The following is a 17,398-nucleotide window of genomic DNA, read 5'->3' on the forward strand; positions in this document are numbered from 1 at the left end:
TATGTCACTGTTGTGTTTTATTAAAAAAAAAAAAGCATTATTTTCCAAATACTAAATGCTTAGGGGAATTTTTTGGGGGGATTATAACAGTCTGGGATATGTCAATGATTAGCAACAACATTGATTTTTTTATGCGTTATTATTTTCTGTGCAGTGTCAGATTTAAAAAAATAAAATAAAAAGAAATATAAAAAAAAAACTCACTCATAATGCCACTGTTGTTTTTTACACACACAAATGCACAAATTGCTCACATACAAAACACACTCTAACATCCATACCAACACACCCACACAATTTTAGCTGCATAATTTATTCAATTGGCCTGCAGTGCTCTATAATACAGCAAGTAGAAAATAGGAAAAAAGCATGTATTTGCTCCATAGGCTAAACGGAAAATGGCGCCATCTGGTGGAAAATATTTAAAAATTACATTTTGAAGCCAGGGCTCTGGAATGAAAGCATAATATCATAGAATTCATGATTTTATGCTTTTATGGCACTGGGATCAAATATTGCAGTTTTAATGGGTTTCAATGGGGACATTTTTGTCCTGAAGGTCCTGAGTGTAACTATATTGTGTACACAGTGTATTATAGATGTATTATAGGAACTGAGGTTGAAATATAAAAATTCCCCAAAAAATATATGCCGTTGGAATTAACACAGCCAAAATGATCAAAAAAATGAAAAATGAAAAAGACAAAAATGTCCCGAAGGTCGCACAAGGGTTAAATTACATTTTGGTGCTGAACGATAATGTTGGTACTGTGTTGGGTCACCACTTCATGACCAGTGTAAAATCTTTGTCCTAAAACAAAACCAGCTGAGAAGCGCAGTATTAGCACAGTATCAGCAACAAAGACAGTTGATTAGGCAATTGTTTTGTACGACGAACATGATCTTGCATTCGCTGTCTCTCTCTGACTCTCAGTAAAAGAGCAAATTAATCCATTGCGTTACATCAGGTTAAGGTTACAGGCATGTTGTTCTGTGGCGGCTGTAGGGTGTTAGATTGTGTATTTGCATGATGTACTCCATTGTAATTATCTAAAGGGTGAAGCGCTTTTTCAACGTTGACTAATAGAGATGTTGTTTTACATCGTCAACAGCCTTTGTGAGATTGATGAGAAGGTAATTACTATTATTTTGCAGGGTCGTTTTCAAAGGGGGCAAACTAAGCGGCATTGAGATCAATTTGCTTTAATGAAACATTTGATTATGTGAGCAGGTGACCCAAAGATACAACTAATTATCCTTTGCAAATGACGGAATATTCATCAGAACTTGAGCGTAAAGCATTGAAGATTTCATAACTGCAGAAATCATGAAGTTTAGCTTTTTCTTGTTTGTCAGACTTAATGAAAGTTAAAGGACTGCTTTGCGTTCATTTCAAGTTAGATAATTATTTTGACAAATCATTCAGAAAATTGTGTGTATACTGTAGTAATACACTTACAATAGAATGTTCTATGGGGCAAGACTTTGCAACGCGATAAATGTTAAAATGCACACTGTTTCCAAAGTATAGCTTTAAGACTTTATATTATACATGTTAATATTTAACTAGTGTGATGAAATCCCTTTCTGACCTTGTCAATGTAAAGTTTTATATGTAGCGTATGTAACAAAACTTTTCAGTTCTTCTAGAATTATTATGTATACAGTTTTTTTTTAATAATTCTATTAATTTAAAAACCACATGGAATATTAATTGCATCACTACTTATACACTACAAATCCATTTGACACACTGCAAAACCATTAAAAAATATAGCCGGAAGTGGCAATCATCGGGGTCCAAGCACATGTGGAGAGATTACCGAAATAATCAGATTTGACAGGAAAGATACTGTGGAACCCTAACACTAACTCCAGCCCTAACTGCCTTAATCACAGTAGAAAAAATAGGATTTTCTTAAGTTATAGCACCCCCTAGTATCAAAAATTTATGATTTTTTCACAAGATACAGGCCAGTTAGTCATTACAGGCCACATGATAACTTTTTTTATCAGGAGGGTCTATAGATGATGTTTACTAAATTTTGTGTAAATCAAGGAAACGGCCTAGGACGAGTTCGAAAAGTGGTTGAAAAGTTTCATGCGGAAATAGAAATCCATGTGACCATATGGTTTGGGGTCACTGAAGGATTTGATGAAGCTAAGACAAATTATTGTAGCCTATATGGTTCTGGAGTTATTTGCAAAAACAGGAATTAGCTTATTACAGTTGCAGTTACCCTTACAGTTATGGAGTTATTAGCAAAAATGTAAAAATCCTTATTAAAGCGCCACCTAGAGTCAGATGGAGATGTGTCTATGCACCCGACTAGCGGTTGGGATTTGGGACCATCCTGCCAAGTTTGGGATCTCTACGACTTACGGTTTTTGCTGCCCAGACACTTTTAGGGCAGAAAAATAATAAGAAAAAATGGAAAATCAGTAAAAATACAATAGGGTTCCAGCACCTTCGATGCTTGGCCCCCTAATAAAGTATAGTGTAGGCAAAAAGATGATTAAAATTGGTGAAAAACTTAAAAGAAATGATGACCAGTTACAGAACGTAAGGTAAATATTTCCACTTATACATATATTTAAATTTTAATGTGCATATTGATGTAGTAGACATGTTGTCAACTAATCCAATTTTTCAACTCATGTCAAGACCATGCAAAACCGGTAAACTCTGTAACTTCGCATGAAATGCACAAAAAATAAACTAAATGTTACTATTCATAAAGTGCTATTTACAATGAGAAAAATCCATCCACAGGAATTACATCGATAACCCGGATTGGGAAGGTTACTTTTAAACAGTATTCCTCTACAGATTATAGAAGACATGCTGTAAAATGAAATGTGTAATTTATTTTGTTAGAATCAAGGTCAGTAATGTAATCTAAATACTTTGGATTACTTCTTCAGCACTGAAGAAATGTTTTTATTTTTTATTTTTTCACTTGTTTTGACAATAAACAAGTAAATAAAGTAGGAAAATACAATTCATTGTTAAAGTACACTTAATTGTAAAAATACATTCTCTGAAATATATTAATAAATAATTGTATTTATTTATTTATTTATTTTTTTTTTAGATTTTTATATATTTTTATAAGAAAACAATATTCTAATTCTCGTTAAGATTTTATTTATTTATTTATTTATTTTTTATTTTTTGCAGTACATAATTTGCTCTAATATCAAAGGTCTTACTAGAGAGAAAAAAGGTGATGCTCCAACGTGAATTTACTTAATAGAATTCATTATAAAATATAATCGCGTCTGGTAACAGATGCACGTAAAGGCAAGAATTAGCATTTTAGCTTAGCATGAAGCTAAATGTTCACATTACAATTTACACAAGGTTAACTATTTTTGTTGCACCAAACGTCAAAACCCCACCGAGTGTACACAACAACATCCTTTTCTGATCGTATGTGGATTCTGTTCATAGAATGAGGCAGAACATATATTATTTGTAGCTTTCTATAAGATGTTAAAGGCTACATTGGTTAGCATTTCTTGTAAAAATACCCTAACCGCATACACAGCATTGACAAGGCATGCAATCGTGTATTTATTAGATTTACAATATGTTTCATCTGTCAAAGCGTTTCTAACTGTTGTTTGTTCAATTGTAGAAACATGATGTAGCTCTTCTATTCAGCTCTCAAGGGAAAGTTCCTCAATGACATCATATCCACCTTACACTCACAACAATGTAAACTTGTATGAATGTTAATGATAACACATCATAAGAAAGTGTTTCACCGCTGTTCAAAATCTCCTCGATTCTCATCATTTATATGGATAAACGTTTTCCAACTGAATAGTTTAAATATTAAATTAAACAAATTACAATAAAAGGCTCTCTGGTATTCTGATTATCAACGATTTAATATTTTATATTTTAAATACATAATCCCATTACATGTATCCCGTTACTCCCCAACCCTGTCAGTCACGTATAAACAAAAGTTAAACGGCCTAAAATAGCCTTCTCCGTTGACTTCATTTTAAGTACATTATATTAAACGTGATTAATACTAAATGACATGTCAAAATGATTGTCTGTGGTAATCGACAGTACACAACAGAATAACTTGTTTATAACATCGAAGTTCATGATGGAAGACCATCACTGGAGTTTTTGAGCTTTTTAAAAATTGTAACGTCCTCTCTTTGAGGACAAACAATCAGCCAACCTTTGTTAAAAATAATCGGCACTTCAGGTTATGAACTGCAAAATGTAGACCTGAAAGACTAGCCGGTCTGTATCAGACTGAGCAGACGCTGTCAGCAGTGCCCTTCCATAAATATTTGCCTCCGGCTGATAAAGTTAAAGCAGGACGATAATTTGAGTACCATATGTTAGACTGGCAGTATTTCAGCAGCTCTCTGCATCACATAATTTGATATCCACTCTATTTGAGAACAAGGTGAGAAAACGGTCTTTGGAGAGTATCGCTGGTGTAACATGTTTTCAGAATCATTATGGCCATTTAATGTCATCTTTATTTTGACACTTAAAATGGTGTATATTCCTTATAACATGGAGAATACATGGTAATACCATGTTTTTGGATATTCAAAAATGGTTAATATCATGGTATTGTTTAAAGTAATTTGCTTAAATTGAATAAATGTAATTAAATTTACCTTTAATTGAATATATCCCATTATATGACTGTTGCAAAAACAGTACCATACAACAACTGAACCATTGTTCTGTCACCGTACATGTTTATATGATATTTATATACTTTATATATATGGTGTGTTTGTGGGTGTGTGTATATATATATATATATATATATATATATATATATATATATATATATATATATATATATATATTTATATTAAATGTCATGTGGTATAACCATCTAGTTTCAGTATAAAAAATAAAAAAAAATCTAAATTGAAAGATGAAATTCTGAAATAAAAGAAATGTTGGCATGAATAGTGCAGAACAATTTGTTATTATTATTTCTTAAAAAATAATATTAAGAACAATTTAAAAAATATAGTTTTAAAATATTATTATTATTTAAAAACAAGGTTTGTCCACCAAAAGTCTAACTAACATAACTAACCCTAACTTTAACCCGAGGTTGTCATTTTTTTGTCATGTGACCAAAAAAACTAAACAAAAAACAGAGAAGACCCCTTAAGACCCTCATGACTGTGAAGTCTAAAATACTACTACTACTACTACTACTATTTTAGACATTTTTATGAAAAGGCACATTTTGTTCAGGTGAAATGGAGTAACCCTGAGAAAACGTCTTGACCCACAAATTCATTGTATTTGTAAAAAAATAAAATAATAATAATAATAATAATAATAATAATAATAATAAAGATATTGTTTACCTTGCAAAAATGTGTTGGAAAACTTTTTTTGGAAATTAACGATTAAGTTAAGTACACTTTTTACACCTTTTACTTGACTTTATATTTTTAAAATCAGTATTATAATTTATTTATTTTTGTAGTAAATGCTATATATAGATATATATACGAAGAAACCAAATTGGACACACTGATTTCATTTCTACAAAACTGATGTGTGTTTTAAACTACATTTTTAAAAGATTTATCATTTTTAGCACTTTGGACATCCTTATTTGTCAGTGACTCAAATGTACAGTGAATTATATTTAAAAGCAAATTATATCCATATTCATATATTCATCACCACAACAATCTGAGTGAAAAGTTGAACTCTAAAAGTAGGGTGAAATTCATAATTTCCTATTGCCTAGAAATGGTACAGAATCTTAAATATTCCTGCTTTGTTTTAAATTTCCTTAAAAAAAACACTAACTTTTTTTGTTTGTTTATTTTTAAGTTTAAATAATAGTAATACAAATTTAAAGAAATCCTAGATATTCAATGTGGTCTCATGCTTTTGGGCCCCTGTGTGTATTTGTATACACAGTATATAAAATATCTATAATTTCTAACATCTTTTTTTGTTTTTCTTTCTTTCAGAATTCTTCCTGGAGTTGCTGGACAACTCGGAAAAGTCACTCAACGACATGTTTGTGCGCACATATGGCAAACTATACACTCATAACTCGGAAATGTTTGAAGATCTGTTCTCGGAGCTCAAACGCTACTACACCGGTGGCAATGTTAACCTTGAAGAAATGCTGAACGATTTCTGGTCGAGACTGCTTGAACGAATGTTTCAGCTGCTCAACTCCCAGTACACGTTTACTGACGACTATCTTGAGTGTATCAGCAAATATACAGACCAGTTAAAACCCTTTGGAGATGTTCCACGCAAACTCAAAGCCCAGGTCACGAAGGCATTTATTGCGGCTCGCTCGTTCGTTCAAGGACTTATGGTGGGTCGAGAAGTGGCCAACAGAGTGGCGAAGGTAAGGCTTCTACTTTTACAACATTCTTCCTGGTCTAACTCGGCTTTCACTGGACGTCTAGACGGGTCACTGACCCCAGTAATAAAATAACTCCACTCAGACTGTGCGAGAAGAGATATTCTCTTGTGCTGTTTTTTCTAGTTGTACTTTTGTAGTTGAAAGCTGATGGGTGTCATTTTTTTGGTGTTAAAATTATTTGTTGGATCATGTCATAATATGCAGAGTCAACTATAAGTAAGAGCTTTGTTGGTTGATTTAACCTAAAAGTGTAAAAGTGAAATCAAAACATTCCTCTGTTTGTTTGAGTGGCCCTTCCAGCCCGACACAGCAACATTGGCTCGACCAGTGGTGTGAGTTTAGGGCGGGACTATCTGTTTGTACAACCAATGAAAGATGGGATGAGTTTTCTGAAATCTGTTTGAAAACAATTACTATTTTTGCAATTCCGGTTTGGTGACAATAACATCAAAATCTATTAGAATCAGCTATGAGTGTTGTCTCAAAGCACTATTTGTACCACATCCAAGTCAGTCACTTGTGAGGTTCCATGATAGCTAGGATGCTGCCTTAGAAGATATTTATCTATGTAGAAAGTTGACAGGTAGGCAGCTCACTAGGTTTTAAAACAGAGCTATTAACTGAACAAAAGATGTTGTTTACTTCGCTTTTCCCTCAAGCAAAACACAGCATTACTTTTGTATATTCTATAGAAGCTTTTTATTTTTCTAATAGGCCACTAAGTAAAGTGTTTACGTGTCTGTTAATGCGTCTTAACACCATAGTAACAGTTCATTCTGTTTGATGTGACAGCCTACGCGCTGGGCATGTTATGACATCAGTGATAAGGGACATGCCCTGTGGCGAGATGGACATTTTCTGTAGGGAAGATAAAAGCGAGCGGCCCGACAGCCGCAGCCGGTATCTCTCTTCATGTCTCAGGTGCGTCTTTGATATCTTGTCTCAATCATATTTTCTGCTGGATCTTTATGCTTTGTAACGGCTTACTGCATTATTTTGAGAATTATTGACAGATTTCCTGCAAAAAAGCCCCTATGAATGTCGTGAGGCAGCCAGGCCTGTTCTGTTTTAAGCAAGTTCGCTTGGATAATGTGTAGATAAGCAGCTTTTATATTTGTGTTCACCAGGATGCCAAAGGCAATGAGGCAACAACATTTGTTGCTTAGTAATGTACTACCTCTCTTGATGGTTGCATATTTTAATAGCCTCTAGAAGCAACAAGTGAAAGAGCTTATCACATTTGGAATAGTTCATCTCAGTTCATCTGTAGTCCATCAAGGAAGGGAGGGAGGGAGGAAGGAAATAAAAAATAAAAAAATGAGTAAAGAAGGAAGGGAAAGAGGACAGAAGGAAGGAAGGGAGAAAAGAAGGAAAGCAAAAACAAAAGGAATGAAGGAAGCAAGGAAGGATGAAAAGGGACACAACTGGAAGGAAGGAAGAAAGAAAAAACTAGGTAAAGGTAGGAAGGAAATAAAATAATGAAAGAAGAAATGAATAAAGGAAGAGAGGGATGGAGGGAAAGAGAACAGAAGGAAGGAAGGAAGGAAAGGGAAAATAATGTAAGGAAGGAAGAAGAAAGGACAAAGAAAGTCAGGAAGACAGAAGGACATAAAAAATGAAAGTCAGGAATGAAGAAAGGAAGTAAGGAAAGAAAAAATAATGAAAGGAAGAAATGAATGAAGGAAGAGAGGGATGGAGGGAAAGAGAACAGAAGAAAAGAGAAGAGAAGGAAGGAAGGAACTAAGGAAGGAAGATGGAGTTTATTACCCTTACTCTTATATCTCACACCGGACTGTCATAAATTATATTATTATTATATTATATTATATTCTCTCTTAATAACTGACTATCAAACGACAGCTGAATGTCAATACAGTACAATACTATACATTCTATATATACTATATATACTTTTTTATATATTTTATTTTTTATTTTTATTAAATAATGTGTATCTATATAGTGCGTATTGTATACTGTACAATGTATGTTATTATTTGTATATTGTTGAGTGTAATTATGTGTATATCAGATGTTTAAATTGTGTTGTGTTAATTTGATGTTATTGTAAATTGGTATATGTCTCATCACTGTCACGACTGCTATGTTGATCGGAACTGCACCCAAGAATTTCACACAACATTGCACTTGTGTGTATGGCTGTGTGACAATAAAGTGATTTGATTTTTCTTTTTTTTTTTTTTTTTATTTTGGAGGGAAAAAAGAATAAAAGGAAGGAAATAAGAAAGGTAGGTAGAAAGGAAGGAAGGAAAGAAGGAAGGAAGGGAGGAAGGAAGGACGTGAAAAACATGGAAGAAAATTAAAAAAGAAGGAAAGGAAAACATGAAGATAGGAAGGAAGGAATGAAAGAAGGGAGGGAGGGAGGGAATGAAAAAGAACATAAGGAAGAAAAGACAGAAAAATGTGAAGAAGAAAAAAATATGGAAGATGGAAGAAAATGAAAAAAAAATGAATGAAGGAAGGAAGGAAGGGAGGAAAGAAAGAAAGAAAAAATTAAAATAAGTAAAGAAGGAAGACAGAATGAATAAAAAAATAAGAATGTTAAGAAGGTAGAAAGACAAAAAGAAGGAAGGGAAAGAGAATAGAAGGAAGGAAGAAGAAACTAAGTAAAGAAGAAAGGTAGGAAGGAAGATGGAAGGAAAAAAAATTATGAAAGGAAGAAATGAATAAAGGAAGAGAGGGATGGAGGGAAAGAGAACAGAAGGAAGGAAGGAAGATGGAAGAAAATGAAAAAAAGAATAAAAGGAACTAAGGAAGAAAGGAAGGAAGGAAAGGGAAAATAATGTAAGGAAGAAGAAAGGAAAAAGAAAGTAAGGAAGGAAGACAGAAATACATAAAAAATGAAAGGATGGAAGGAAGAAAGGAAGTAAGGAAGGAAAGAGGACAAAAGAAAAAGAAAAAAGAATAAAATGAAGAAGAAAGGTAGGAAGGAAGACGGAAGGAAAGAAAATAATGAAAGGAAGAAAAGAATGAAGGAAGAGAGGGATGGAGGGAAAGAAAACAGAAGAAAAGAGAAGAGAGAGAAGGAAGGAAGGGAGGAAGGAAGGAAGGAAGGACGTGAAAAACATGGAAGAAAATGAAAAAAGAAGGAAAGGAAAACAGGAAGATAGGAAGGAAGGAATGAAAGTAGGAAGGGCGGGAGGGAGGGAATGAAAAAGAACACAAGGAAGAAAAGACAGAAAAATTTTAAGAAAAAAGGAAGAAGGAAGAAAATGAAAATAATGAATGTAGGAAGGAAGGAAGGAAGGGAGGAAAGAAAGAAAGATAGAAAGAAAGAAAAAGAAAAAAATAAAATAAGTAAGAAGGAAGATGGAATGAATAAAAAAATAAGAAGAATGTTAAGAAGGAAGAAAGACAAAAAGAAGGAATGGAAAGAGAACAGAAGGAAGGAATCAAGGAAGGAAGGAAAGGGAAAAGAATGAAATAAAATAAAAACAAAAGAAGTGAGAGAGAACAGAAGGAAGGAAGGAAGCAAGGAAGGAAGGAATGGCAAAAGAATGGAAGGAATGAAGAAGAAAGTAAGGAGAGAAGACAGAAGGAAATAAAAAATGGAAGGAAGGAAAAAAGGAAGGAAGGAAAGAAAGAAGACAAAATAAAAGGAAAAAATAATAAAATGAAGTAAAGAAGAAGGGTAGGTAGGTAGGAAGGAAGGAAAGAATGGAAAAAGAACAGAAGGAAGGAAAGAAAGAAAGCAAAATGGAAAGAAGATGGAATGAAAGGAAAAAAATGAAGGAAAGCAAAAACAAAAGGAATGAAGGAAGCAAGCAAGGAAGGAAAGAGAAAATAATGGAAGGAAGAAGAAAGGAAAGAAAAATAATGAAAGGAATAAATGAATGAAGGAAGAGAGGGATGGAGGGAAAGAAAACAGAAGAAAAGAGAAGAGAAGGAAGGAAGGAAGGAAGGAAAGGGAAAAGACTGGAAGAAGAAACTAAGTAAAGAAGAAAGGTAGGATGGAAGATGGAAGGAAAGAAAGAAAATAATGAAAGGAAGAAATCAATAAAGGAAGAGAGGGATGAGGGAAAGAGAACAGAAGGAAGGAAGGAAGATGGAAGAAAAGGAAAAATGAATAAAAGGAAGTAAAGAAGAAGGGTAGGAAGGAAGAAAGGATGGAAGGAAAGGGAAAATAATGTAAGGAAGAAGAAAGGAAAAAGAAAGGAAGGGAGGGATGGAGGGAAAGAGAACAGAAGAAAAGAGAAGAGAAGGAAGGAAGATGGAAGGAAAAAGAATAAAATGAAGTAAATAAGAGGAAGGAAAAGAAGGAAGGATGTGAAAAACATGGAAGAAAATGAAAAAAGAAGGAAAGGAAAACAGGAAGATATGAAGGAAGAATGAAAGAAGGAAGGGAGGGAGGGAGGGAATGAAAAAGAACATAAGGAAGACAGAAAAATTTAAATAAGAAAAAAGGAAATGAAAAAAATGAATGAAGGAAGGGAGGAAAGAAAGAAAGAAAAAAAAATAAGTAAAGAAGGAAGACAGAATGAATAAAAAAAATAAGAATGTTAAGAAGGAAGAAAGACAAAAAGAAGGAAGGGAAAGAGAACAGAAGGAAGGAAGGGAGGAAAGAAAGTAAAAAGAAAAGGAAGCAAGGAAAGGGAAAAGAATGAAATAAAAAGAAGCGAGAGAGAACAGAAGGAAGGATGATGGAAGGAAAGAAAATAATGAAAGGAAGAGAGGGATGGAGGGAAAGAAAAGAAGGAAAGAAAATGGAAGAAAAGGAAAAAAAGAAGAAGGGTAGGTAGGAAGGAAGGAAGGAAAGAATGGAAAAAGAACAGAAGGAAGGAAAGAAAGCAAAATGGAAAGAAGGATGATGGAATGAAGGGAAAAAAATGAAGGAAAGCAAAAACAAAAGGAATGAAGGAACCAAGCAAGGAAGGAAAGGGAAAATAATGGAAGTAAGGAAGAAGAAAGGAAGGAAGGAAGAGAGGGATGGAGGGAAAGAGAACAGAAGAAAAGAGAAGAAATGGAAGGAAGAGAATTAAGGATTTTTTCCCCGCTGGTTTGGAGCAGAATCTCTACTCTTTAACTGGTTTAAAATTCAGATGGAACTTTTGGGAACTACTTTCTGAGCAAAACAGACATTCACACCCAAAATATCTGTGCATTTGTGTGTGTTTGTAACTCTGACAGAGAGTTTACCAGACTCTAGCAGTATTGATTCAGCCAATCATGCTCTATTGTTTGTAATGACATATCTGGCCAATCGGGTGCAGTTGGGAGAGTCTCAAATGTATTTCTTCAGTAATCACATATAATTGTCATTATGTGAAGTGTTCTTGAGGAGTGCTTCAACACTGTTTACGGAGCATTTTTCAGACATGAGATACTTTTAAAAAACTTTCTGTAATCACACTGTTGGCCTCTACAAAATGTCTAGTATTAATAATGTTTATTTTAGCAAAAAATCTGTGTGTACTGTAATTGCATTAATTTAAATCTTTTAACACTTTTAATAAGGAGTGCATACCAATTGTATATGCTAAACAGTACATAAATGAATTTGTCTTCTTGGGGTTACTACTGTATACCTATTATATCAACGACAGAATTGCACTAATAGTTTAACCTGTCCTGCATCATTGTTTCCAGAAACTTTAATAATCTTGTTTTGCATATCTTGCATTTTTTTTTTTTTTTTTTTTAATGTAGGTTCTCTAGTCTAAGGGTTATTGTAAACAAAGAATAAGTTCAGATTTATTTCTTTTTTTTTTTTTTTCTCCCCTCCTCAAGGTCAGGCACATGTTTCCTCAGAAACAAGACCTGCAGATTTCTTACACATTATTTTTAGCAAAAATATACAGTTGTAATAAGAGTTTGTGTTTGCAGAAATGGTGAACAGCTTGTTGAACATATACAGAATATTTTAGGTTTAAGTTGAAACTGAGAGGGGCCTTTTCCATCAACTCTGGTGCTCTTTGCATACCTATTTCATACTGTATGTATAACACTAACAATAATATCAAAGCAGGAGGCTCTTCAAGTGAAGATAAACAGAGAGGAACTACTCAGTTGACTGGACAAATCACCTTGACCCTTCTTTCACCTTTTTACACAAACATGCTATGATTCTGCCACTAGGATCCATGCCAGAAACAGGAAAATGGCTACATTCCTTTATGGGGGATTGCTAGACTTAGGGACATCTCTGATATGTGCATGGGCACAGTGTTGGACTGTTTACCGTTGGATATGACAGATTACTTAAAAATGAACATTCATCATTTAAAGCACAATATTTATTTTAGGCGATGATAATTAGAAGTATTTTAATCAGGGCTGTTTTCTCAAACACTCATTTCAAAAAGACTCTTACAGCCCAGTGTCATAAAAGAATCCTTTTTAGTTCCTGTAATGTCATAGAAAAATCTTTAAAAAGTGTACGTATTAATTCAGAATAAATGTGAAGTATTTAACCTCCTGAGACCCGAGCGTGACCGCTGTGTTTGTAACTAGGGGCACCTAATAAACTTGCAAAGAGCTTCAAGACCAAATAGTTTTCCTAAAAATGTATGTCCTCATATGTGGACATCGGGACTAAGTTGTGAAATTTTGAATAATATCAAGCAATAGAAAGTCAGATTTTTTAAATCAAATTGCTTATTATGTTTCAAGGAGTGTTGGTTATTCATGTTTTATAGACGTTACAGACATTACATCAGAAATTAGCATAAATAATTCTGATTCAAAGTAATGTCCAGCATCATCCAATCACTGCCAACCATGTTAAATTAAAATGATACATTATAAATTCTGAACCTATGTACTGATTATCATTGTCCCATGTCTGTCAAACATGTTGAGTGTTCCAAACATCATCTGCAGCCTGAAACTGAACTTTTGATAAGATTTTAGGAGTGAATGCACTTCTTTAGGATGCTCCCTTGCTCCGTATTTAGTGAATGACTTAACCTCCAGTGTGCTGTCTGTCTGTACTGGTCTCAGAACAGTTCTAAATGCACCTTATTTTCATCTGAACTCCATATAAAGCCTCTGAAAGCAACATTTTTCAGCTTTTGGATGCATACATTGATTCTCAAAGTGATAATGCACAGTAAATAGGATTTCTAAGGAAAAATGCGATAAAGTACACATCAGTGTACATTGTGTTTATCAGCGTGGCATTTCGCGATAAATAACTCAATTTTTTTAAATGGCATATCAGATGAAACTAGAGACTCTACTCTTTTGACTCAAACAGGTTTCATTGTAAAAACGTAATTAGGTTTTTTACCAGATTCAGTTTTGTTGGTGTTTCAGCCAAAAACAAACTCCGCTGTGGTCGGCACCATGTTGTTTTGTCACTTGACTCAGTGCATCGAAAGTTTAACCCTTTACTGACAGCACAGAGTATCCTGAACTGAGATCAGTCATTTTAAATTTAAATTATTTTTAAATTATTTAAATTATGCGTTGCATATAGCAAAGCCAAAATACAACATCCACGCATGTGTGCGTGGGGTCGCACGAGGAAAATTACTGTAAAATTAACAAGGAACTTTAGATACTTAGTAAACAAAATTTGTGAGTTTTAAATAATATAGTTTGATACAATTGCGTGGGCATTAATTAAACAAATTTAATAGCAAAGTTGAGCATATTTAAATAAATCTAAAATCACAGTTTTTAAAGGGATGCCTTTTGCTTTTTTTTTTTTTTTTGTATGATGTCATATGAGAGCTTTTTTAAACTCCTGTGATGTCATTGGAAATCCTTTTAAAGGACAACCTTTTTTAAAGTTCCGATAATGACAGAGGAGAACCTTTTGAAGTTGAATGGCTCTTTAGAGCATCTATTTACTAGTACTACAGTTTTAATCTGTTTACAGATGATACCTAAAACCAACACACCAATCTACAGTATAATGTAACATCAGGAAAGTTTATAATCTCCAAAGAGATATAGCCACAAAAAAAAAAAAAAAAAAACCTATAAGAAAAACCTGTATAATAATAATAATAATAATAATAATATTAATAATAATTGAAATATAATCAAATAAATTCTATTTACAATGATTCATAATTGTGCAAGACTTATTGTGCATTTATTTGTACAAATTACAGCATGTTGTTGGACTACAGATGTTTTTTTCTGTCCCTGCTGTAGAACAGGCAGATATTGCTAATGGTTGTGTTTTGATTCAACATGTGTAGTGTGTATTGTGCTAATGGACCGCGGCTGTTTTCACAGGTGTCTGACCTGTTCGGGGCAGTGTGTCACTGACCTGATGCAGAAAAAAAATGAACACAAAAAACATGCCAAAATGAAAACATGTTGTTTACATGCACCAACACGCACATAAACCCACCGATGCAGCCATCACTATTTTGAGGTTTTATTTGTATGTAGCTCAGTTTTGTTCTGAAACATAAAATGTTCAAGCTTATTTTAGAGATCTCGATGTTCCTGCTGTTCAGATCTGTTGTAATAATAGATTAGACAATTTGCTGATAATGATTTATTTTAAAATTTATTTGGCAGATAATTATATCCTTTTTTAAAGAAGATTTTCAAAAAATGCATGAACAAACAACTACATTAAGGAGAATGATTTTAAATAAGAATAAAAACGCTTTCAAATAAATGTAATGTATTAATATATACTTTAAAATAACCTAAGAATTTATCATTTGCAAACATATAACTCTATCTTGTGTGCATTGAAATTTTAATATAAGTAGTAAAAAAAAAAAGTTATGTTTAATATCATATTGAAATAATTACGTATAAAATGTTAAAGAATGAAAAAAATCCATCTCTGAACATCCTTTATTCTTTATGTTGATAATTATGCAAGTGGCTATATTAAGGTGAATAATTGAAAATAAGAATAAAAGGTACTGCTTTATATTTAATTACTTTAATTAATAAGTAAATACCAAATATTATATGATAACTAACAAAACAATAACTATAATTATTTAAATGATCAAGGTCAAGTATAATATAATGGTGAAGTATATACAGTGCATCCGGAAAGTATTCACAGCGCTTCACTTTTTCCACATTTTGTCATGTTACAGCCTTATTCCAAAATGGATTCAATTCATTATTTTCCTCAAAATTCTACAAACAATACCCCATAATGACAACGTGAAAGAAGTTTGTTTGAAATCTTTGCAAATTTATTTTTGCATATACTTACATATATATATATATATATATATATATATTATAGTTAAAAAATAAATTTGTGAACATACTAGCCATAATACTCTGAATAATACTTTGCATAAATAACTTTTAGTGTGCCTTTACTTATATCAGCATGTTTTTAATGTATATAATGTACAGTATTATGCATAAGTCAACTGGAACACCATCATGGTCCACTTGAGAATAAACAGCTCCGATTACATATATGGGATTAATTGCAATTCAAGGCCTCATTGCTGGAATGTTTCCTCTGAATTAAGAGCAGAAAATCCCGCTCATGGCAGATTATGAGTTCCATTTGGGGAATTCTCTCTTCATGCCATCCTTCTGGACTTTGAAAGCCTGAAGAAGATTTACCAGATTCATTTTATTTTACCTCAGAGATTTGGATGTAACATTATTTAAAAAGCAGGAAAACAGTATTAGAGTATGTGCATTTTTTTGTTTGAGGGCATTATAGTGGTGTGATTGGTTGCCTTGTACCGTGCCCAAGCATGATCGCCCCCCTCCCCACTCCCCCGCTGGCCTGCACTCACACTTGCACGTAATGCTTACGTCATTACGATGCGAGTCCATCATTCTAACGTTACTTTGTGGCTTATTTGGAGTCGTTTGGGGCACAGTGACACACGGCACGCTCACATGCCTAATTGTCGACAGCATCGTACCACTGGAATTTATCCTTTTCGTCTGATATGTTGCCAGATTTACGGCATGCATCCCATACCTTCAGATACTGAGCCCACAGTTTTGTCAGCTTTGACATTGCTCAGTGTTCTTTGGTATCCATGAGCATGAAGATTTTACCAAATATCTTTTTCGTTTTTGAGTGTTGTATCCAGTTGTTCCTGAATACTCTCGTCTGCCTAAATTGCCAGTAAACACTGCACCTCTGCCGTAGACCAAAGTGATCCCTTTGCGGCCATGTTTGTTAAATGGAACAGTCGCATCATTGACATCATGTTTCAAGTTCTGTGCTCGGCCACGGTTAGCAATCACATTAGATGCGTACCGTGTCTGAGCCAACTGAACCGTGCCCGAGCCCACCTCTTCAAGTGGGCCCGGGCACGGTTCAGTGATCACACTAGTCAAACGAACTGGACTTTGGGGGTCAAATGTGCTTGGGCATGGTGCAGATTGCCTAGTGTGAGTACACCCTAATACTTCTGCTATGAAGTTAAAACAGTATCTTGTTACTGAAAGTTTTTTTTTTTTTTTTTGCATGGCACTACCAATGTCAAGGTCAGTAGTTTGATTCCCAGGAAAACACACAAACTGATAAAATGTGTTAATTAAATGCACTGTAAAGTCAGGTGCACACTGTGCAATTTTCACAAATTACTGGAATCATAAAACATTTATTTTGTCATAGGGCAAATGCAACTGTTTTTATCCCTTAGTGTGACATGCTCAATGATGGCCGGGTAATTGTGATTAGCTCCATCATTTTGAGTCACTCAGAAACACATTTTGAGTTTTAAAGTAAAAAGGAAAGTCTAAATGTTGACTGACGTAATAATTTAAGTGTTTTGCTTTTTACTTTAGTAAAAACGATGCGAGTTGATGGTGGACAAAATTACTTTAAGGTTAATGTTTAAAAAAAAAAAAAAAAATCACTAATCTGAAATATGAGCAATAGTAATAGTGATGCTTGACTTTGCAAACACCATTAAATACAGTCTAGGAATTTTTTCAGAATTAAACCCTGACTTTTAAAGCAGGTACAACACATATATAAATGTCTTGTCACCGTTTATATTTGGTGTAGAAGGAAAAACACAATTCTAAATCTGCTACTTTGTATTTTCATATATTTT

The 17,398-nt window shown here is 33.6% G+C and overlaps 1 protein-coding gene across 1 annotated transcript in view; it reads left to right on the forward strand.

Moving 5' to 3' along the window:
• Window positions 1-17,398, forward strand: part of gpc6a (glypican 6a) — a 280,019-nt gene that overhangs the window by 138,691 nt on the left and 123,930 nt on the right. Inside the window, exon 3 of the mRNA XM_051702187.1 lies at window positions 5,998-6,389. Within this exon, the coding sequence (XP_051558147.1) occupies window positions 5,998-6,389 (392 nt within the window). The remainder of the gene's footprint in view (window positions 1-5,997; window positions 6,390-17,398) is intronic.

Source organism: Myxocyprinus asiaticus, chromosome 7 (genome assembly GCF_019703515.2).
Source record: "Myxocyprinus asiaticus isolate MX2 ecotype Aquarium Trade chromosome 7, UBuf_Myxa_2, whole genome shotgun sequence".
Classification (NCBI taxonomy): Eukaryota; Metazoa; Chordata; class Actinopteri; order Cypriniformes; family Catostomidae; genus Myxocyprinus; species Myxocyprinus asiaticus.